This window comes from Taudactylus pleione, unplaced genomic scaffold, assembly GCF_031769625.1.
Source record: "Taudactylus pleione unplaced genomic scaffold, aTauple2 ptg001060l, whole genome shotgun sequence".
Taxonomy (NCBI): Eukaryota; Metazoa; Chordata; class Amphibia; order Anura; family Myobatrachidae; genus Taudactylus; species Taudactylus pleione.
The window spans coordinates 185,660-209,532 of NW_028285461.1; the positions used below are offsets into that span (position 1 = coordinate 185,660).

Below are 23,873 nucleotides of genomic sequence, written 5' to 3' on the forward strand. Positions count from 1 at the left end.
AAAACTTATGTTTGTTGCACAACTTTTGTTTAATATCAATATGCATTTCACACAATCTCTCTTCCATTCTCTGTTATGCCTCTATCCATTGTTTTTTTACAGCCTTTCTCTATCTTTCTGGATTCTCATCAATGCACACCCCTCCTTTATTCCAGTCTCCCTCTCTCCCCTCCTTTATTCCAGTCTCCCTCTCTCCCCTCCTCTATTCCAGTCTCCCTCTTACCCTCCTCTATTCCAGTCTCCCTTTTTCCCCTCCTCTATTCCAGTCTCCCTCTCTCCCCTCCTTTATTCCAGTCTCCCTCTCCCCCCTCCTTTATTCCAGTCTCCCTCTCTCCCCTCCTTTATTCCAGTCTCCCTCTCTCCCCTCCTCTATTCCAGTCTCCTTCTTCCCCTCCTTTATTCCAGTCTCCCTCTTACCCTCCTTTATTCCAGTCTCCCTCTTACCCTCCTTTATTCCAGTCTCCCTCTTACCCTCCTCTATTCCAGTCTCCCTCTTCCCCTCCTTTATTCCAGTCTCCCTCTTACCCTCCTTTATTCCAGTCTCCCTCTTACCCCTCCTCTATTCCAGTCTCCCTCTTACCCTCCTTTATTCCAGTCTCCCTCTCTCCCCTCCTTTATTCCAGTCTCCCTCTCTGCCCTCCTCTATTCCAGTCTCCTTCTTCCCCTCCTTTATTCCAGTCTCCCTCTTACCCTCCTTTATTCCAGTCTCCCTCTTACCCTCCTTTATTCCAGTCTCCCTCTTACCCTCCTCTATTCCAGTCTCCCTCTTTCCCCTCCTCTATTCCAGTCTCCCTCTTACCCTCCTTTATTCCAGTCTCCCTCTTACCCCTCCTCTATTCCAGTCTCCCTCTTACCCTCCTTTATTCCAGTCTCCCTCTCTCCCCTCCTTTATTCCAGTCTCCCTCTCTCCCCTCCTCTATTCCAGTCTCCTTCTTCCCCTCCTTTATTCCAGTCTCCCTCTTACCCTCCTTTATTCCAGTCTCCCTCTTACCCTCCTTTATTCCAGTCTCCCTCTTACCCTCCTCTATTCCAGTCTCCCTCTTTCCCCTCCTCTATTCCAGTCTCCCTCTTTCCCCTCCTCTATTCCAGTCTCCCTCTTACCCTCCTCTATTCCAGTCTCCCTCTTACCCTCCTTTATTCCAGTCTCCCTCTCTCCCCTCCTTTATTCCAGTCTCCCTCTTTCCCCTCCTCTATTCCAGTCTCCTTCTTCCCCTCCTTTATTCCAGTCTCCCTCTTACCCTCCTTTATTCCAGTCTCCCTCTTACCCTCCTTTATTCCAGTCTCCCATTTACCCTCCTCTATTCCAGTCTCCCTCTTTCCCCTCCTCTATTCCAGTCTCCCTCTTACCCTCCTTTATTCCATTCTCCCTCTTACCCTCCTCTATTCCAGTCTCCTTGTTTCCCTCCTTTATTCCAGTCTCCCTCTTCCCCTCCTCTATTCCAGTTTCCCGATCTCCCCTCCTTTATTTCAGTCTCCCTCTTCCCCTCCTTTATTCCAGTCTCCCTCTTTCCCCTCCTCTATTCCAGTCTCCTTGTTTCCCTCCTTTATTCCAGTCTCCCTCTTTCCCCTCCTCTATTCCAGTCTCCCTCTTACCCCTCCTCTATTCCAGTCTCCCTCTTTCCCCTCCTCTATTCCAGTCTCCCTCTTTCCCCTCCTCTATTCCAGTCTCCTTCTTCCCCTCCTTTATTTCAGTTTCCCTCTTTCCCCTCCTCTATTCCAGTCTCCCTCTTCCCCTCCTTTATTCTAGTCTCCCTCTTACCCTCCTCTATTCCAGTCTCCTTGTTTCCCTCCTTTATTCCAGTCTCCCTCTTACCCCTCCTCTATTTCAGTCTCCCTCTTTCCCCTCCTTTATTCCAGTCTCCCTCTTCCCCTCCTTTATTCCAGTCTCCCTCTTAACCTCCTTTATTCCAGTCTCCCTCTTACCCTCCTTTATTCCAGTCTCCCTCTTACCTTCCTCTATTCCAGTCTCCTTGTTTCCCTCCTTTATTCCAGTCTCCCTCTTACCCCTCCTCTATTTCAGTCTCCCTCTTTCCCCTCCTTTATTCCAGTCTCCCTCTTACCCTCCTTTATTCCAGTCTCCCTCTTAACCTCCTTTATTCCAGTCTCCCTCTTACCCTCCTCTATTCCAGTCTCCTTGTTTCCCTCCTTTATTCCAGTCTCCATCTTTCCCCTCCTCTACTCCAGTCTCCCTCTTACCCCTCCTTAATTCCAGTCTCCCTCTCTCCCCTCCTCTATTCCAGTCTCCCTCTTACCCTCCTTTATTCCAGTCTCCCTCTTTCACCTTCTCTACTCCAGTCTCCCTCTCCTCTCCTCTATTCCAGTCTCCCTCTTGCCCCTCCTCTATTCCAGTCTCCCTCTCTCCCCTCCTCTATTCCAGTCTCCCACTTTCCCCTTCTCTATTCCAGTCTCCCTCTTACCCTCCTATATTCCATTCTCCCTTGTTTCCCTCCTCTATTCCAGTCTCCCTCTTTGCCCTCCTTTATTCCAGTCTCCCTCTCTCCCCTCCTCTATGCCAGTCTCCCTCTTTATCCTCCTCTACTCCAGTCTCCCTCTTTCCCCTCCTCTATTCCAGTCTCCCTCTTTCCCCTCCTCTATTTCAGTCTCCCTCTTCCCCTCCTCTATTCCAGTCTCCCTCTCTCCCCTCCTTTATTTCAGTCTCCCTCTTCCCCTCCTCTATTCCAGTCTCCCTCTCTCCCCTCCTTTATTTCAGTCTCCCTCTTCCCCTCCTTTATTTCAGTGTCCCTCTTTCCCCTCCTCTATTCCAGTCTCCTTGTTTACCTCCTTTATTCCAGTCTCCCTCTTTCCCCTCCTCTATTCCAGTCTCCCTCTCTTTCCCCTCCTCTATTCCAGTCTCCCTCTTCCCCTCCTTTATTTCAGTCTCCCTCTTTCCCCTCCTCTATTCCAGTCTCCCTCTCCCCCTCCTTTTTTTCCAGTCTCTCTCTTACCCTCCTCTATTCCAGTCTCCTTGTTTCTCTCCTTTATTCCAGTCTCCCTCTTTCCCCTCCTCTATTTCAGTATCCCTCTTTCCCCTCCTTTATTCCAGTCTCCCTCTTACCCTCCTTTATTCCAGTCTCCCTCTTAACCTCCTTTATTCCAGTCTCCCTCTTACCCTCCTTTATTCCAGTCTCCCTCTTACCCTCCTCTATTCCAGTCTCCTTATTTCCCTCCTTTATTCCAGTCTCCCTCTTCCCCTCCTCTATTTCAGTCTCCCTCTTTCCCCTCCTTTATTCCAGTCTCCCTCTTACCCTCCTTTATTCCAGTCTCCCTCTTACCCTCCTTTATTCCAGTCTCCCTCTTACCCTCCTCTATTCCAGTCTCCTTGTTTCCCTCCTTTATTCCAGTCTCCCTCTTTCCCCTCCTCTATTCCAGTCTCCCTCTTACCCCTCCTTTATTCCAGTCTCCCTCTCTCCCCTCCTCTATTCCAGTCTCCCTCTTACCCTCCTTTATTCCAGTCTCCCTCTTTCCCCTCCTCTACTCCAGTCTCCCTCTCCCCTCCTCTACTCCAGTCTCCCTCTTTCCCCTCCTCTATTCCAGTCTCCCTCTCTCCCCTCCTCTATTCCAGTCTCCCTCTTTCCCCTTCTCTATTCCACTCTCCCTCTTACCCTCCTATATTCCATTCTCCCTTGTTTCCCTCCTCTATTCCAGTCTCCCTCTTTCCCCTCCTTTATTCCAGTCTCCCTCTTTCCCCTCCTCTATTCCAGTCTCCTTCTTTATCCTCCTCTACTCCAGTCTCCCTCTTTCCCCTCCTCTATTCCAGTCTCCCTTGTTTCCCTCCTCTATTCCAGTCTCCCTCTTTCCCCTCCTCTATTCCAGTCTCCCTTTTTCCCCTCCTTTATTCCAGTCTCCCTCTTTCCCCTCCTCTATTCCAGTCTCCCTCTTTCCCTTCCTTGTTTTTTTCTTCACTGATCGTTTACTTTCACGATGAATGAATGGAAACAGCATAAAAATACATGAAAACCCCTCTGTAATGACTGCGTTCTGGCCAGCACTTGTAAAAATACACATGTCCCTCTGTATTAGCATCAAACAGTGGACACATCGACACCTCTGACCTTAAAAATGATTACAATAAGCACTGACACCTTTATCATTTATAATGTAACCACAGGGGAATGCACTTTTGACACATATGTATATAAAAAATACAGACTATGAATATATACAGATTTTTGGTTTTCTTTTTCAGATTGTTATAAAAATTTATGTTGATATTTGGAGTCTGACAGTGCCAACAAAATAACACATTTGCCGTGCACCATACATTCACATAGAACATGTTTTTGCAGCAATGGCTGGTGCTGTGAGTCTGATCTAAATCCAGCTGTTAGATGATTATAATGACCATAGTATATATTGTAAATTGGCTGTTCTTAGGGTAGGGCCAGTAGAAAGTTCTGAGACTTTACTTTGAGAATATGGGGTCTACATATGTACTAAGTCTAGTAAGGAGATAAAGTTGATGGACATAAAGTACCAACCAATCACTTCCTGTCATTCTTCAATGACAAAGTGTTTCAAGTGACAGTTAGGAGCTGATTGGTTTGTACTTTATCTCCGTCCACTTGATCTCTCTCCAAGGCTTAGCACATAGGGCCTGATTCAGCACGGAACGCACGGATGCAGGCGTACGCACCCGTCCGCTGCGAGAATATGCTAATGAATGCAGACGCACGGCAATAGAAGCAGAATAAGCAGATGCCCAGCACTACATAATACCACCCACCTCCCTTTACTTGCGTCCTCTATACCTGTCAAGACAGCGGAAACATCGGTAACATCGAGAACCATCGGACCCATACGCATAAGTGGTTGACCTGACCCTCCCGCAGACATAGCGAGACTTCCTGTGTGCAACTAGACCTCAGGCGGCGTCCGCCGCCGCAAGGGCTTAATTATGCACGCCGCTGAAACGCCATCCTAACGCACAGGCCCTCCTGCATTTGCCCGACCACTCCCCCGTCACCACCCACAAACAGCACTTCCTGTCAATCACTTGTCCCTGGGGCTGTGGACTCTCTGCGTACGCATACTCCATCGCACTGGCCGGTTAGCGCACACGCACTGTGATGCATACGCACATGCAGAGGAAAACCATTGACCGATTGCGTGCGTCTGCATCCGTGCGTTCCTTGCTGAATCAGACCCATAGACCCCTCTATTTGAATGCTGTAACCATTATGTGGCTCTTCTGAAGTTCCTGCATAACACCAGTGGAGCATTACCTGATTGCTGGACGGTACAGATGTGTCCACATACACTTATCCTCAAATTGCAGGGTTATTTGGCCATCCATGAAGAATGCACCAAAGCCACGCCGTGCCACTTTTTTGTTCAATAATTGACGTAAATTTGCACACAGCTAGTGTGACAAAAGCACAAAGGACCTCATTCAGAGGCGGTTGTTAGTTGCAAGCGGTCGCACTGAATCAGGGAGGCCGCTTGCATCCTGAACGGCCGCCTCCTTGTCGATCGTTAAGCTGTGGGTTACCACCCACAGCTTAACGACCGACCAGGTTGATGGTCGTGTTGGCGATCACCATCGTGACCATCGGGGCTTACGACCAGACCCTAAGGTTGGGTCTGGGCACTTCTAAGCCCCAGGGAGCTTTCTGCTCTGATGGAGCAGGAAGCTCCCCACTGACATCACTGATGATGTCAGTGGGGCCGCCCACAAAACGGTTGGCGTTCGTAAAGGAATGCCTCTGTTTTGGAAACCACCCCCCCGGCCCGCCTACAAAACGGTGCGAGCTGTCAATCAACATCGACAGCCGCCCCTTTGGTAGCGAGCTCCGGAGCGACAGAGTTTCTCTGTCGCTCCGGGGCTTGCGCACGCACAGTGCGGCCGCTGCGCATGCGCAGGCCTAACCATCGAGTCGGTTACGAAAGCATCGGCGCTCCCGACCGACTCTGAATAAGGTCCAAAATACCCTATACCCTACCAGTGGATTTCATGCTGTAGCTATGCGAAAAACAATCTGATAAAAAAAAGGAAGAGGGCAGAGACAGACATGACTGAGCCGCGCCATGGATTCCGACACACAGCATCATGCGAATTTACACTGCCATGATCGTGAGAAAAGCGCAAATCCTAAATCCCCAGTATATCACAAGTTTGTTGGCATGCAGCTGCTGTGTGAAAAAGACACATAAATGCGAAAGCACGAGACTTTTTACCTACGATGCGGGATCTAAGTCGCACCACACGCTCTGTGGCATAAAAGCACTAGGTGAAGGAAGACACATCTGTACTAGGTAATCATCAGGTCTTTGGCAACCTGTTACAGGTGTATCATGGAAAATAATATGAAGGGCACTTATGTAGATTAGTGTCCGTTAATCTGTTATTACAATAAAATGGATCACAATAATCGGTACATAGGGCCTGATTCAGAGCCGCTCGTAAGCGGCCGCTCGTTCGTTCCGAGCAATGTTTGCACAACTGCGCATGTGTACGGATCGTAATACGCATGCGTGAACCAGTCAGTGCGGCCGAAAATCATTTGTTCGCTAAATAGCGAATGCCTGCTAATTTGAGTGACAGGAGTAGGCGTATGTGGGTGGTAACAGGGGAAGGTGCTTGAAAACGGGGAGTGGAGATCAGAATGCAGGCGTGCTTAAAGGTCAAAACGGGCGTTTTATGGGTGTGCATAATTAATACAGCAGCGTCATTGACCACGTCACTGGGTTATTCTATAGCCAGAACTGCTCGCAAGATTGCGGTAGGAAAAACCAACCACAAGAATAGCGAGCAGTTCATACGCTGGTCGATGTACTCGATTAATCTAATAAATAGCGGACATGACGTAGGATGCGAGCGGCCAGGGGGCGTAGTTTCCCAAAAAACGACCGCAAGTTTTGTTCGCTCGTTCAGACCTAGAGGCGTGAACAGACCGCAAAGAGCGAACGGTTCATTTGAATACCCACCCCTTTTTTCTGAACGAGCGAGCGCAAATAGCGTCCGGCTCTGAATAAGGCCCTTAGACTCTATATTACTAATTGGGGGAGGGGAAACACGGAGATGTGGCTACCTCGACAGCTAAACGTATAAGTTCTTGTTTCATTTCATAAACATATATACTGTACAGTACTATGGCTACTGAGCCTACTGAGCTCAGCCACCCATCTACCCAGCCTCAGATCAGAGTGACTTAAGGTGCATAAAGACCATTGAGAAGCCATTGTGGGGAGAAGGGAGAGAACTTGTTGAGGGGTCTGGAGGGCAGCCTAGCTCCTACAATCGGCTAACCAGACCTTTTATGGGCTAGGAGCACCCACTTAGCCGGCTGGCAAGCCCCCTCTACTGACTTGTGACAGCGCTTAATATTGCATCTAACAAGATTGGGGGCATGGGGGTGTTCTCTCTAGCCCGGGGCACTACAATGTCTAGTAATACATTTGCTGTTCTGGTCCATAAGAAATGGTACAAACAATTGGGAAAGGAATTTAGAAATCCAGGTTAGAAGTGAGCCCTGGGGCTAGATTTACTAACCCGCCGTTGGTCAGAGCTGACGATGATTGGCGGCCTTGACTGTTGGATTTAAAGCGGCAACGGAAATAAATGCTAAACCAGGATGGTTTCGCATTTATTTCTGTTTCTGCTTTAAATTCATCGGTCAAAGCTGCCAATCATTGGCGGCTTTAACAAACCAACCAGATAGTAAATCTAGCTCCTGGTCTGTAAGAAGGGAACGCTCTACTGTACAACCAGTGCGTCAGTATATATTTCCCCATCACACTGCTGGGCTGCATGCGGCACAAGTCTTAAAAAAAAAAAAATAATAATTGGTTAAAGATTTTAAATAAACGTATTTTGAATAAAATGGAATATAAAAGTTTCTCCTTACATTCTCATATTTCCATTATATATTTATTAATTATCCTACGTGTCACGAAAAAAAAAAAAAAAAAAAATTGCCACTATTGTGTCACCACAAAGGACTGTAAACCAAAGCTATACAAGATGCTCATATAAGGCATGGCACAAATATAATGTCAGAAAGGGTGCGGGATGCCAGAGCTCGGGATCCCGGCGGTCAAAATCCTGATGCCGGCATCCCGACAGGGTTAGGATACCGACACCTGTCGTTAGGTATCCTAACCCCCCCCCTCTCCCTGAACCTAACCTCCCCTCTAGTGCCTAACCCTAACCTCCCCTTCCCACACTCTAAACCTAACCCCCCTAGAGCCTATCCCTAACCTCCCCTTCCCACACCCTAAACCTAACCCCCGCCAGTGCCTATCCCTAACCTCCCCTTCCACACCCTAAATTTAACCCCCCCTAGTGCCTAACCCTAACCTCCCCCTCCCCACACCCTAAACCTATCCCCCCTAGTGCCTAACCCTAACCTCCCCCTCCCCACACCTTAAACCTAACCCCCCCTAGTGCCTAACCCTCCCCCTAGTGCCTAACATTAACCTCCTCCTCCCCACACCCTAAACCTCCCCTAGTGCCTAACATTAACCTCCTCCTCCCCACACCCTAAACCTAACTCCCCCTAGTGCCTAACCCTACCCCTAGTGCCTAACCCTAACCTCCTCCTCCCCACACCCTAAACCTCCCCTAGTGCCTAACCCTAACCACCCCCTCCCCACACCCTGACTCTCCCCTAGTGCCTAACCCTAACCTCCTCCTCCCCAAACCCTAAACCTAACTCCCCCTAGTGCCTAACACTAACCTCCCCCTCCCCACACCCTAAACCTCCCCTAGTGCCTAACCCTAACTTCCCACTCCCCACACCCTAAACCTCCACTAGTGCCTAACCCTAACTTCCCACTCCCCACACCCTAAACCTCCCCTAGTGCCTAACCCTAACTTCCCACTCCCCACACCCTAAACCTCCCCTAGTGCCTAACCCTAACCTCTCCCTCCCCACACCCTAAACCTAACCCCCCCAGTGCCTATCCCTCCCCCTAGTGCTTAACCCTAACCTCCCACTCCCCACACCCTAAACCTAACCCTCCCCTAGTGCTTAACCCTAACCTCCCCCTCCCCACACCCTAACTCTCCCCTAGTGCCTAACCCTAACCTCTCCCTCCCCACACCCTAAACCTTACCCTCCCCTAGTGCCTAACCCTATCCTCTCCCTCCACACACCCTAAACCTAACCCTCCCCTAGTGCCTAACCCTAACCTCCCACTCCCCACACCCTAAACCTAACCCTCCCCTAGTGCCTAACCCTAACCTCTCCCTCCCCACACCCTAACTCTCCCCCTAGTGCCTAACCCTAACCTCTCCCTCCCCACACCCTAAACCTCCCCTAGTGTCTAACCCTAACCTCTCCCTCCCCACACCCTAAACCTCCCCTAGTGCCTAACCCTAACTTCCCACTCCCCACACCCTAAACCTCCCCTAGTGCCTAACCCTAACTTCCCACTCCCCACACCCTAAACCTCCCCTAGTGCCTAACCCTAACTTCCCACTCCCCACACCCTAAACCTCCCCTAGTGCCTAACCCTAACTTCCCACTCCCCACACCCTAAACCTCCCCTAGTGCCTAACCCTAACTTCCCACTCCCCACACCCTAAACCTCCCCTAGTGCCTAACCCTAACCTCTCCCTCCCCACACCCTAAACCTAACCCCCCCAGTGCCTATCCCTCCCCCTAGTGCTTAACCCTAACCTCCCACTCCCCACACCCTAAACCTAACCCTCCCCTAGTGCTTAACCCTAACCTCCCCCTCCCCACACCCTAACTCTCCCCTAGTGCCTAACCCTAACCTCTCCCTCCCCACACCCTAAACCTTACCCTCCCCTAGTGCCTAACCCTAACCTCTCCCTCCCCACACCCTAAACCTAACCCTCCCTAGTGCCTAACCCTAACCTCCCACTCCCCACACCCTAAACCTAACCCTCTCCTAGTGCCTAACCCTAACCTCTCCCTCCCCACACCCTAACTCTCCCCCTAGTGCCTAACCCTAACCTCTCCCTCCCCACACCCTAAACCTCCCCTAGTGTCTAACCCTAACCTCTCCCTCCCCACACCCTAAACCTCCCCTAGTGCCTAACCCTAACCTCCCACTCCCCACACCCTAACTCTCCCCCTAGTGCCTAACCCTAACCTCTCCCTCCCCACACCCTAACTCTCCCCTAGTGCCTAACCCTAACCTCCCACTCCCCACACCCTAAACCTCCCCCTAGTGCCTAACCCTAACCTCCCACTCCCCACACCCTAAACCTCCCCCTAGTGTCTAACCCTAACCTCTCCCTCCCCACACCCTAACCCCCCCTAGTGTCTAACCCTAACCTCTCCCTCCCCACACCCTAAACCTAACTCCCTCTAGTGCCTAACCCTAACCTCCCCCTCCCCACACCCTAAACCTCCCCTAGTGCCTAACCCTAACCTCCCCCTCCCCACACCCTAAACCTAATTCCCCTAGTGTCTAAACCTAACCTCTCCCTCCCCACACCCTAAACCTCCCCTAGTGCCTAACCCTAACTTCCCACTCCCCACACCCTAAACCTTCCCTAGTGCCTAACCCTAACTTCCCACTCCCCACACCCTAAACCTCCCCTAGTGCCTAACCCTAACTTCCCACTCCCCACACCCTAAACCTCCCCTAGTGCCTAACCCTAACTTCCCACTCCCCACACCCTAAACCTCCCCTAGTGCCTAACCCTAACCTCTCCCTCCCCACACCCTAAACCTAACCCCCCCAGTGCCTATACCTCCCCCTAGTGCTTAACCCTAACCTCCCACTCCCCACACCCTAAACCTAACCCTCCCCTAGTGCTTAACCCTAACCTCCCCCTCCCCACACCCTAACTCTCCCCTAGTGCCTAACCCTAACCTCTCCCTCCCCACACCCTAAACCTTACCCTCCCCTAGTGCCTAACCCTAACCTCTCCCTCCCCACACCCTAAACCTAACCCTCCCCTAGTGCCTAACCCTAACCTCCCACTCCCCACACCCTAAACCTAACCCTCACCTCTCCCTCCCCACACCCTAACTCTCCCCCTAGTGCCTAACCCTAACCTCTCCCTCCCCACACCCTAAACCTCCCCTAGTGTCTAACCCTAACCTCTCCCTCCCCACACCCTAAACCTCCCCTAGTGCCTAACCCTAACCTCCCACTCCCCACACCCTAACTCTCCCCCTAGTGCCTAACCCTAACCTCTCCCTCCCCACACCCTAACTCTCCCCTAGTGCCTAACCCTAACCTCCCACTCCCCACACCCTAACTCTCCCCCTAGTGCCTAACCCTAACCTCCCACTCCCCACACCCTAGCTCTCCCCCTAGTGCCTAACCCTAACCTCTCCCTCCCCACACCCTAACTCTCCCCCTAGTGCCTAACCCTAACCTCTCCCTCCCCACACCCTAAACCTCCCCAGTGCCTAACCCTAACCTCCCACTCCCCACACCCTAAACCTCCCCCTAGTGCCTAACCCTAACCTCCCACTCCCCACACCCTAAACCTCCCCCTAGTGTCTAACCCTAACCTCTCCCTCCCCACACCCTAACCCCCCCTAGTGTCTAACCCTAACCTCTCCCTCCCCACACCCTAAACCTAACTCCCTCTAGTGCCTAACCCTAACCTCCCCCTCCCCACACCCTAAACCTCCCCTAGTGCCTAACCCTAACCTCCCCCTCCCCACACCCTAAACCTAATTCCCCTAGTGTCTAACCCTAACCTCTCCCTCCCACACCCTAACTCCCCCTAGTGCCTAACCCTAACCTCTCCCTCCCCACACCCTAAACCTCCCCTAGTGCCTAACCCTAACCTCCCACTCCCCACACCCTAAACCTCCCCTAGTGCCTAACCCTAACTTCCCACTCCCCACACCCTAAACCTCCCCTAGTGCCTAACCCTAACTTCCCACTCCCCACACCCTAAACCTCCCCTAGTGCCTAACCCTAACCTCTCCCTCCCCACACCCTAAACCTAACCCCCCCAGTGCCTATACCTCCCCCTAGTGCTTAACCCTAACCTCCCACTCCCCACACCCTAAACCTAACCCTCCCCTAGTGCTTAACCCTAACCTCCCCCTCCCCACACCCTAACTCTCCCCTAGTGCCTAACCCTAACCTCTCCCTCCCCACACCCTAAACCTTACCCTCCCCTAGTGCCTAACCCTAACCTCTCCCTCCCCACACCCTAAACCTAACCCTCCCCTAGTGCCTAACCCTAACCTCCCACTCCCCACACCCTAAACCTAACCCTCACCTCTCCCTCCCCACACACTAACTCTCCCCCTAGTGCCTAACCCTAACCTCTCCCTCCCCACACCCTAAACCTCCCCTAGTGTCTAACCCTAACCTCTCCCTCCCCACACCCTAAACCTCCCCTAGTGCCTAACCCTAACCTCCCACTCCCCACACCCTAACTCTCCCCCTAGTGCCTAACCCTAACCTCTCCCTCCCCACACCCTAACTCTCCCCTAGTGCCTAACCCTAACCTCCCACTCCCCACACCCTAACTCTCCCCCTAGTGCCTAACCCTAACCTCCCACTCCCCACACCCTAGCTCTCCCCCTAGTGCCTAACCCTAACCTCTCCCTCCCCACACCCTAACTCTCCCCCTAGTGCCTAACCCTAACCTCTCCCTCCCCACACCCTAAACCTCCCCAGTGCCTAACCCTAACCTCCCACTCCCCACACCCTAAACCTCCCCCTAGTGCCTAACCCTAACCTCCCACTCCCCACACCCTAAACCTCCCCCTAGTGTCTAACCCTAACCTCTCCCTCCCCACACCCTAACCCCCCCTAGTGTCTAACCCTAACCTCTCCCTCCCCACACCCTAAACCTAACTCCCTCTAGTGCCTAACCCTAACCTCCCCCTCCCCACACCCTAAACCTCCCCTAGTGCCTAACCCTAACCTCCCCCTCCCCACACCCTAAACCTAATTCCCCTAGTGTCTAACCCTAACCTCTCCCTCCCACACCCTAACTCCCCCTAGTGCCTAACCCTAACCTCTCCCTCCCCACACCCTAAACCTCCCCTAGTGCCTAACCCTAACCTCCCACTCCCCACACCCTAAACCTCCCCTAGTGCCTAACCCTAACTTCCCACTCCCCACACCCTAAACCTCCCCTAGTGCCTAACCCTAACTTCCCACTCCCCACACCCTAAACCTCCCCTAGTGCCTAACCCTAACCTCTCCCTCCCCACACCCTAAACCTAACCCCCCCAGTGCCTATACCTCCCCCTAGTGCTTAACCCTAACCTCCCACTCCCCACACCCTAAACCTAACCCTCCCCTAGTGCTTAACCCTAACCTCCCCCTCCCCACACCCTAACTCTCCCCTAGTGCCTAACCCTAACCTCTCCCTCCCCACACCCTAAACCTTACCCTCCCCTAGTGCCTAACCCTAACCTCTCCCTCCCCACACCCTAAACCTAACCCTCCCCTAGTGCCTAACCCTAACCTCCCACTCCCCACACCCTAAACCTAACCCTCACCTCTCCCTCCCCACACACTAACTCTCCCCCTAGTGCCTAACCCTAACCTCTCCCTCCCCACACCCTAAACCTCCCCTAGTGTCTAACCCTAACCTCTCCCTCCCCACACCCTAAACCTCCCCTAGTGCCTAACCCTAACCTCCCACTCCCCACACCCTAACTCTCCCCCTAGTGCCTAACCCTAACCTCTCCCTCCCCACACCCTAACTCTCCCCTAGTGCCTAACCCTAACCTCCCACTCCCCACACCCTAACTCTCCCCCTAGTGCCTAACCCTAACCTCCCACTCCCCACACCCTAGCTCTCCCCCTAGTGCCTAACCCTAACCTCTCCCTCCCCACACCCTAACTCTCCCCCTAGTGCCTAACCCTAACCTCTCCCTCCCCACACCCTAAACCTCCCCAGTGCCTAACCCTAACCTCCCACTCCCCACACCCTAAACCTCCCCCTAGTGCCTAACCCTAACCTCCCACTCCCCACACCCTAAACCTCCCCCTAGTGTCTAACCCTAACCTCTCCCTCCCCACACCCTAACCCCCCCTAGTGTCTAACCCTAACCTCTCCCTCCCCACACCCTAAACCTAACTCCCTCTAGTGCCTAACCCTAACCTCCCCCTCCCCACACCCTAAACCTCCCCTAGTGCCTAACCCTAACCTCCCCCTCCCCACACCCTAAACCTAATTCCCCTAGTGTCTAACCCTAACCTCTCCCTCCCACACCCTAACTCCCCCTAGTGCCTAACCCTAACCTCTCCCTCCCCACACCCTAAACCTCCCCTAGTGCCTAACCCTAACCTCCCCCTCCCCACACCCTAACCCTCCCCCTAGTGCCTAACCCTCCCCCAAACCCCACTACTTACCTTCGGGATGCTGGTGGTCGGGTTGCCGGTGCCGGGATTCTGACAGGTGTCCGGCACCGATATTCTGAGCGCCGGCATCCCCTGCGCTGTGATACTGAACGTATCCCTGTCAGACAGTGCATATTATTGGTATAAGGGAAGAGATGTTGGGTGGTGCAGGTTTATGGGCAGATAAATTCATTTCCTGTAAGAAACAATATTACTGGCACTCCTGCCCATAATAAATGTGGTGAGGGTATTCCAGCAATAACAAACACCGGGATGGTGATAACAGACCAAAATAATGTCCTAGAATAAAGCATTTATGAAATGTAATTACTGTTTAAAACTATCTCAACACAAAAAAAAAAGGTATATTTTTAAACTAAGTTTATTTTTTTATTGCGTGCCGGCAACCAACACTTACATGTACCCAATAGATGCCCCTTTCACACTAACCTTCTGATCCGGGATTGGGTCCTGGCTTGGTGTGAAAGGGGCAACCGAGGTTGTGTGTCGAACAAGGGATCGACCCAGGTCCTATGCGGTGTGAAAGGGCTGGCCTGGGTTATATGACATGGGTTGTGTCTACAAGCTGCTCATTGGCGGATGGATGGCACCCACTTTTCATGGCTCATCTTTGTGAGCCTGTAACATCCGCTTCTAATGACATAGGGCCTGATTCACTACGGATCGCTATTCTGCTTATACACACACAGCGCAGTTGCTAATATCAACGGTGATATGTAAGTGTTTGCATTCGCATTGCGATCGCAGCCTGATATAAGGACGCTCACTTCCCTTCACTCACATCCGTATACTTTGGGAACATAGCGAAACAATCGGTAACATAGAGTAACATCTGACCCATATGCACAGGTAAGCCAGGTCAGCGTACGCTAGGAGGCCTCAGGCTGCCTATGGTATCACAGTGGATAATTTATGCACGCCCCTGCAATGCCGTGGAAACGCACTGGTGAGCCTGCGTTGGCCCGACCACCCCCATTACCACCCACAAACGGCACTTCCTGTCAATCACTCTGCCATGGGTCTGCGTAGTAGTCTCGCAGTCCCGAACGAAGTGGCTAGTTCGCGCACTGCCATGCATGCGCAGAACGCAACAATCGTCCAATTGCGTGCGTATAAGCAACTGCGTTCCTTGCTGAATCAGGCCCATAGACAGTTTTGCATGGCTGACATGGGTGCAGTGTGAAAAGGGGCAACCTGGGTCCAACCTGCGGTGTTATAGGGGTTTGAGCAGCTGTTATACTAGTTAAAATCATGTTCAATAACCCAGATCGGACCCGGGATTTAGGTGTGAAAGGAAACTTATACCCATTTTACACTGGCCAAATAATCCGGGTTACTGTCATGGCTCAGTGTAAACAGCTTCCTGAAAAATAACCCAGGTACTGTCACTGTAGTAATTGTAGCCAATTGCCACATAATTTAGTATCAGGGACATTTTACATAAGGGTACCGTATCAGCAGCAGTCCCTTTATTTCTGTTGGCATAGCTGTCCTGATAAAATGGGCAATTTACCAAGCTCACCCAGCAGTTAATGCCATTTTTATATGGCGTTAGCAACTGTATCCTATAGGCCACCTATTCTCAATTCTTTTTAAAGGGCTCCTCGTATCAGGATCTTATACTTGCCCATGTGCCTCTCCATGGACACGCGTGTGCAGTAGCCAGCCAGGAAGTAGAGTGATATCATAAGTAAGCTATCACTTTGCTTTTCCCTCTAGACCGGAACAGCTCTTTTTATAGCCAATGTCACAGCAAGATCATTTATTAAATAGCTCCTGAAAAGATAAAGCTTTTCGCTTTGATATTCAGCAATAATCAATGACATTTTTTGGTGCTACACTGCAAAGGGTCAAGAATAGACCTCTAACCCTTCACTATTAATAAATATGCCCCAACTTAGGACACCTAGCTCTATGTACTAGGGCTAAATCCTAGCTCTATATACTAGTGTTGGCTGTGCTCCAAGTATGGCAGCCCAGGCTCCAGGGCAGCTCCATTAACTTAGCTCCTCCGACACCCGGAAGCCCTTCTCCAGCTTCAGAGCTTCTCCTTGGCAGATCCAGACTGCTGTCCCAACTCCAGTACCTATCTCCAGCTCCTGACATAATAATATGTTGATTTTCTTTTCTTTTACTGTCCATTTTTGGAAATGTAGTGCATGTTAGTTATGTTTAGTAAATGCTGATCTAATTTTACATTGTATTAAAAGAAAAAAATCTGAAGCCAACAGTAATAGCAGCGGCTACAGAAGCTCTGAAAAACTTGCTCCATTCTGAATTCTGCTCCAGATTTCCGGTTCCAGATTTGCTCCGGCTCTGGAGCATAGTTAAATAAAACTCATAAGCTCTGGCTCCAGGGGGACTTGGTGCTGGCTCTCAGCCCCAGAACACCAGCTGGACACAATGCAAAGAGAATCGCAACAGATGCTGCTGCAATCCTATCTATATGTGTGTTCCAGGTTTCTAATTACCTGAGACTAAGGAGAAGCCAGGTCACTTTCTCTCAGAAGTAATAATTAAAGCTCTGTGAGTTCAGCTAGGAAATATTCATATATGTAAAGCATGTGGGATTGCCACTTGGTAGCAAATATTCACTCTGACTCACTGGGTTTCCCCAACAATAAACTTCAGCTATCCTGTAACTGGAACCCTGGTCCCCTATAGGTTCCTGGTCAGATCAGAATCGGGATTGCATAGCTACAGCGCTTCCTGGGGCCCAATACTAGAACTGCTGACTCACCGGGTTGGGGTCAGTTTAGGAGTCAGCAAATATTTATTTAATGTAAAGAGAAAACACATAATGAGGGAAATCGAATTCAGCCTGTGCACATTACCATTTTCCACATTGCTAATTTTGATGTGCACTTCTATGGGGGGGCTGAAAAAATTATCAATGTTATTGGTCATAAAGTGCTGTCCCCGACTGCTCCAGAGGCACTTTGCACCTCTTAAGGTGCCAATCCACTAGACGATTAAGTTGAGAGATTGAACGATAACGATCGTTCATAAAACATTTGCAAAAATGTCTAAAACAGCCAGCGATGCGCGTACCCGCTGGTCGTTTAGACATCTATCATCGTGCAAACATGCTGGTCAACCTGACGATAACGTCAGGTTGAGCATCTTTGCAGATGATTGATGAGCCTGCACTGAACAACTGCTCGTTCAGTGCAGGCTCATCACAGACTGACAAACGACTGCACGATTACAATCTCATAATCGTGCAGTCGTTTTCATGTCTGCTAGTGGATGGGCACCTTTACAGTCAACTGAATTTGCCTCCATGGAGTGGACCAGTATCAGCATATGAAAAATACGTTTGGAACAAAACATATGTAAAGGTCTACATCAGTGATTCCCAACCAGCCTGTCTGGAAACATTTGGGTATAACAGGTCTAAGGTGGATTTTCTAAAGCACAGGTTCTCAAACTCGGTCCTCAGGACCCCAAACAGTGCATGTTTTCCAAGTCTCCTCACGGAAGTAATTAGCTCCACCTGTGGATCTTTTAAAATGTGTCAGTGAGTAATGACTACACCTGTGCACCTGCTGGGTGACCTGGAAAACGTGACCTGTGTGAGATCCAGAAGACAGAGCTTGAGAATCACTGTGCTAAGGTAATTTAGATGTGATACAGTATGTGAAAATGCTATGGTACTATACAGAACTGAAATATAGGCAAATGTATTATTTTAGTATAACCAAAATGTTTTTCTTTTTTTTCACATATTTTGTCATATACAATTTATTACAATAATATATTGAACGGCTGTCATAAATATATGGATTAAAACACAGATACAGTATAACAACACTGCGGCCACTGATATATAGAAATCTGAATGCACATTTCCCAATACAACAGAAATGTGGATATTATTTTTAAACCTAATCTTTTCTACTGTCTGATTGTTATCAACACTATGTGAAAATAGTCATTTTGAATAATAAAACATAACTTGGGTAACTCTGAGCTGGCCTACCTCCCACTAGCGTTATGTTGTGCCCAGAAAGTGGAACCTCACACCTCACTTATGTGCAAGTAACCTCTTCATGTACAAAATGTATATCTAGTTACACAATTAATTTTGTCCTGCCCTATTGCTTAAATCTGAGCTCTCCAATTAGTCACCCAGCTCTCTATCACCCACTGATCCACGAAATCAAACTACGCCTCAGTTGCTCAGAAGTTCCCAGTGACTCAAACTGATTCCTGGAACCTGCGGCTGGTCGGTGCACAGCCCGGCGTCCACTGACCTGCAGCTGACCACGCGTCTGTAGTAGGAGGGTCCTCATGTCCAGCAGGCTCCTTCTCATCCATCCTCAGCTTTCAGCGGATTGAGGAGTCACAGTTAGAGATCACTGAGTTTCCTTTTTTAGGTCTTTTTATGAAAAAGTAAACAAATGTCACCCTTCACGTGTCTTCATCCCAAGTACAGTCCCCACCCTCACATGCACCTCTGCAAATCACAGGCAGGACCCAGAGGAGCAGGGGGGAGAATCAGAAAACTCCTGGGGGGAATATTGTCTTTGGTCAGACAGTGACTCACGTAGTACAGAGATTATAGAAGCTGTCACCAGTCAGTAGTCAGCAAGTGACAGTGAGGTGACCAGGCAGGGTCTCACCGTGACACAGTAATGACAACACCTTGGTCAAGAGGACAGCTGATTCCCAGCCAGTGATTAATACGCTCAGTGAGTGTCACTCATCCAGAAAAGGAACTACAGATCCTTCCTGCTCCAGCCGAGCGCAGTCCATCACTGCAACGTTCTCTATTGTCTGTCTTCCATCCTCTAGGAACCTTGTGTGGCTTCCTTCTCTCAGGTGACCCAGACACCTGGATCTCCTCCTGTTGATTTGCCTCCTGCCACTGTTCCCTTCAGGTTTCCCCCTCTGACTCTCTCCCTTTAGCCTCCACACACTGCATTCACTTTTTCGAAGTACTCAGCAGAATCTTTATGTTGGGAGGGGGAGAGGGAGATGCTGTGTGTCAGTGGCAATGAGATACGCAGCCTTTACTGCCACTACTCTGATAAATATTTAGACAGGACCCCAGCGAGAGAGTCTTTTGAGAACATCAGACTCTTATTTGCTGTGCTGCAAGTCCCTGCACTAATGTGCTCTGTATGGGATGCAGAAAACCCCCAGTAAAAGCCATACAGGCAGACTTTTACGTATCTGCGTTAGTCCTGTTTTTCTATAACAGCTCTGTGAGACATCAAGTTCTGTCTTACACTTTTCTGCAGACGTGCTCTGGAGACCTGCCTGCTGCTGTTGTAGTGTTCCCATCCAGGCCGGATTAGGATTTTAGGGGGCTCCTTAACGGCATGAGGAGGACCACTGCCACTACTAGTTCATAGTCAAAAATAAGTTTGCAACTGTGCATTATTGATGGGGGGGAGCAAATACTGCACAGTCTGCTGGCAGTTAATGCAGTTGGGGCTTGTTACAGTTGTGGACAGTGGGCACACAAACCTCTCTAAAAACAATGGACGCTGCACTGTCAGACCATGAGAGCGGCAGTTGGTGTTGAGTTGGAAGGGGCCAGCTAGTTAGATCTTGCACCTAAAATAAGTGACTGTTAAAGTACTGGTCCACTATAGCCCTGGTGGGATGGTCAGTTGCATGGAGGAAATACAGTTAGTGCCCACGTGCCCCTGTTGGTCCTGTACCCATAACCTACTCACAGTAGAAGCAGCCATTTGTGTGAGTAACCAATACTCATGAGAACGCACAATATAAACGAAGTAGTTTTAATGGCATCGCTTAGGGGTCTATTTATCATTGGCGGCAGGAGGCTCTTATAAATTATAATTTCTTATCACCACATATCATGGTAATAACAAATGATATTTGTCTGCCTATGTATCAAAATCTTCATGCCGGCCAGGGGACTCCGATAAGAGCCAATCCTGGCGAAAAGTGAAGTGTCTATTCTAACCTATACAAGTATAGGCAGCTGGGAAGGTATCCGAAGATCCAGCTCTGTGAAAAAATAGTAAAAAGGTAACCTATAGGCTACAGTTACTAATAGCAGCAAAAGGTGGCATCAGCTACTAGGGGTCCATAATTCATTCTCAATGGGGACTTAGCTGAACGTAAGAAACATGTCAGCGTTCAGCCTTTGTTAAATAGCCCAGATACTAAAAAGGTGTTTTAGTCATGAGAGCACAGCTGTTTCCCCATGATTTGGGCCTTTTCTTTAGGCCCCTAAGGCACAATGGTCCCCACCATTTATGACAGTTGAAGGACTTCATGTTTCAAATTTAAAAAACAGAACTTATCATCATTCCCTTTAGTTGCACCTTATCACATAAACATTATTTTCATCACTAGTTACTCATGTCGCCATTCCCTGAGGGTGTGAAATCAGATTCCTTCCCCTATACTCCAATTACTCCCCCCCCCACTATCAACACTTTATGTTGCAATAGCGATTACGCACGCAGTCTCACTGCGATAGTATGCTAGTCCACTGCGTTCGCTATGCCGTCGTAGCACCACATAAGGATGCCCACCTTACCTTACACACATCCGTAATCCTTAGCAAGACTGCAAAACCATCGGTACCATCGCAGCCTCACGCACACTTGCACAAGCCCTGACCTTACTCAGGAATTGCTAACCTTCACCGAAGGCAGTGAGAGCTTAGGCTGCCTATGGCATCGCAGTGGATAATTTATGCACACCCCTGCGTTCAAACGCACTGGCACGCCTGCATTTTGATGTCCACCCCCCGTCAACCCCCCAAATGGTACTTCCTGTCAATAACTCTGTGATGGGCCTGCCTAGTCACTGTGATCGCAGTCCCAATATAATTAATTGAAGGTGTGCGCTGAGGGTCACAGTGCAATCCTGAAAAAGTTGCTCCATCAAGGAACTGCGTCGAGCCGCCTAGAAGGTTCCACTGGCTTGGATGAGTGGTCCGTCACCGAGTTTGGAACAGGCCTGTTTGCAAAGGTGTAGGCCTAGGGGATGCTTGTTGACATCATAAAGCCACAGGTTCTATCAATGTCGGTCCGTAGAGCCCACACGCTATTCAAAGACTGCAAGGTCAACCAAGGATCCTGCTAGTCCACCTCAGGTGAAGAAGGACTGTGATTATTTGGTTAAAAAGGAACTGGGACCCCATGTTTAGGAAAAAAGACCTTCTCCTTCGCAAGACCACCTTGTCATGGTAGAATCTGAAATGGAGACCTCTCTGAGGCAGGGCATTAAGTTCTGAACCCCACCCAGCTGAAGAAATAGTCAAGAGGAGCAACCGAAATTAAATGTGCAACTAGGACCAGCTCCATTAGGAGAGACGGTCTGTCTGGAATGCCCTGGAGTGGAGGTGGGCAAATCCCACCATGTCGAAAGGTCAACAGCATCTCGCCGATGACATCATGTAACGTGCGTGCAGGTAGGGCCTAAGGGTCTGTCGTGGAAAAGAAAAGGCCTTCAGGTTATTGGACTAAGAAGACCCAGACCACTACAATGTAAAATGAAAGTGAGAGGGAAGAACTTTGTTAGAGCGCTGGCTATCCTGGGTCCAGATCAACACCTGTTTCAGTACTGAAAGGGATTTATGCCCCAATGTGATCCCCCCCGTGAAGGGAACCAGTCCTGCAAAAAGTTTGTCAGGGAGCCTAGTGTAGGGCTGCGGCCAGTCTGCCATTACCCCTGTACATTAGTGCTGCTGACGGCAGGGAAGGAATCCTAGCAACAAGTGCCAAAGGACAGCAGCATCCATCAATTATGAAAATAAAAAGGACTGCCTAGAGGGAAGATATTCCCAGCCGTCCCTGATATCTGCCTGCTGCGAACATCACCAGAGCGTGTCTTGCTGAGACCATCAGCCTTACAGCAGGTATCTTGCTGCTTCCTCACCTATTGCCGCCCAGGAAAAGACTCAGAGTGTGGCTGACAAATCTGAGGCCATTCGGTAGGTGTTTTGTCAACTTACAACCGAGAGAGACAGCGTGACATCTGGACACTTGTACTCCTCCAGAGGATCGAGTCCTTTTTTGTCCTCTTAATGAGGAAAAGATGGAGCCTGCCAGCATTGCAGTCTTCTACGCTTTAACTAATACTTGTATAGATTGTGATAAATACTGAACACAAGGGGTCCTACAGTAGTAGTTTGATGGATGATCTGAGACACTGAATTGGTATGACCAGAGAGCATCGTTGCCGGAATATCTCAGTGGCGGTCCATATGCCTACTGGCCGGCCTCACCAAGGGCCCACCGGTCCGGACTGGCATCAGAATGTCTGGCCTGACACCATTTACAGGAATACAGTAGGTACTGTATATGCCACAGTGGTCCCGTCTAGGAACGTCATGGATGAAGTCTGCTTTTCAGACATAAAGAAAGTAAATACAATGTACTTATTTTAGGCTAGATATACAAGTCCAAGAGCACTCCATCCATACCCCCATGATTCTGCATAACAATGCATTCAAGGCCACAATGAATTACTAAGCAGTAACTTAGATACCAATGGTTAGTAATACATACAGGTATAGAGACCACCCCAGGACATATTATAACAAGAGTGGTTCTGGGCATCATAATAATTTTTTTACCTAAAGCAAGTGCAGCAAAGGGCACACTAACAAGTGTGGCTTTGTGTTGTGGAATTATACACATCAGGTAATTAACCAAAATGCAATTTGACATAGACATTTGCAAAGTTCACTTTATAGCAGAAATATGGCTTTGTACCTTGTAAATTCACATCAGAGGATAAACACTATGATGAATAACTATAATGCCATTAAATGCAGACATTAACAAATAGTACACCCGAACATTTAGATTTATTATTACAAGCCACAATACAATGTAAGTGTGGTACTGGGTAAAGTACAGTTTTACCTCAGGTAACATAAGTCCTGTCATACATAACACTACAGACGAATAATAACAGTAATAACACTCACAAAATACAAAACCTGCAATCGCACGGCAAGGCATTAGCACGCCCACTATGTCTTGGCGTGCGATCGCGGTGTGTATCTAGACGCCCACCAGCCTGTCTTAAGACGCCCACTTTCCCACGTCATCTCCAGGAAGTGTATGCAACAATCGGTAACATCGGATCCATATGCAGCACTTGTGGCTGACCATACCCTACCGCAAGCACTGCGAGCGCTTCAGTGTGTAATTCAGCCATGTCATGTGTATTATGATGCTGCATCTTGATTATGCACGCCTCTGATACGGCGTTAAGATGCTCAGACACGCCTGCGTTCGCACCACCACACCCCCGACCATCCAATCACCACCCACAAGCGGCTCGGTCCTGTCACTCATTCTTGCAAGGTGACTATGCGCTGCGAGTGAACGCTTCCCAATCGCATGGACTAGTTTGCGCACGTGCACTGCATCTTATACGCATGCCCACATTGCAAATATCGGCTGGCTATGTGTGAACGCAGCCTAGCGAACAGGTCTGACTCAGGTCCTGTTTTTGCAGTGAGCACATGTGCAGTGTATCTGAGCAGTAACCAGAAGCAGGTATTGTAGTGTACCACCCGCATTGTGCGTCCGGAGTGCAATGAGCACATTTGTAGTGTATCACATGCTTGGTGTGTCCGGAGTGCAATGAGCACACTTGTA

At 49.7% G+C, this 23,873-nt stretch overlaps 1 protein-coding gene across 2 annotated transcripts in view; it reads right to left on the reverse strand.

The window, feature by feature from the left end:
- The window catches only part of ANO1 (anoctamin 1), a 194,258-nt gene extending 175,525 nt beyond the window's left edge, over window positions 1-18,733 (reverse strand). For both annotated transcript variants that reach the window (XM_088461501.1, XM_088461500.1), the window contains exon 1: window positions 18,525-18,733. In XM_088461501.1, coding sequence (XP_088317627.1) covers window positions 18,525-18,588 — 64 coding nt within the window. In that variant the 5' untranslated portion in view covers window positions 18,589-18,733. The remainder of the gene's footprint in view (window positions 1-18,524) is intronic.
- Between the last annotated feature and the right edge of the window lie 5,140 nt (window positions 18,734-23,873).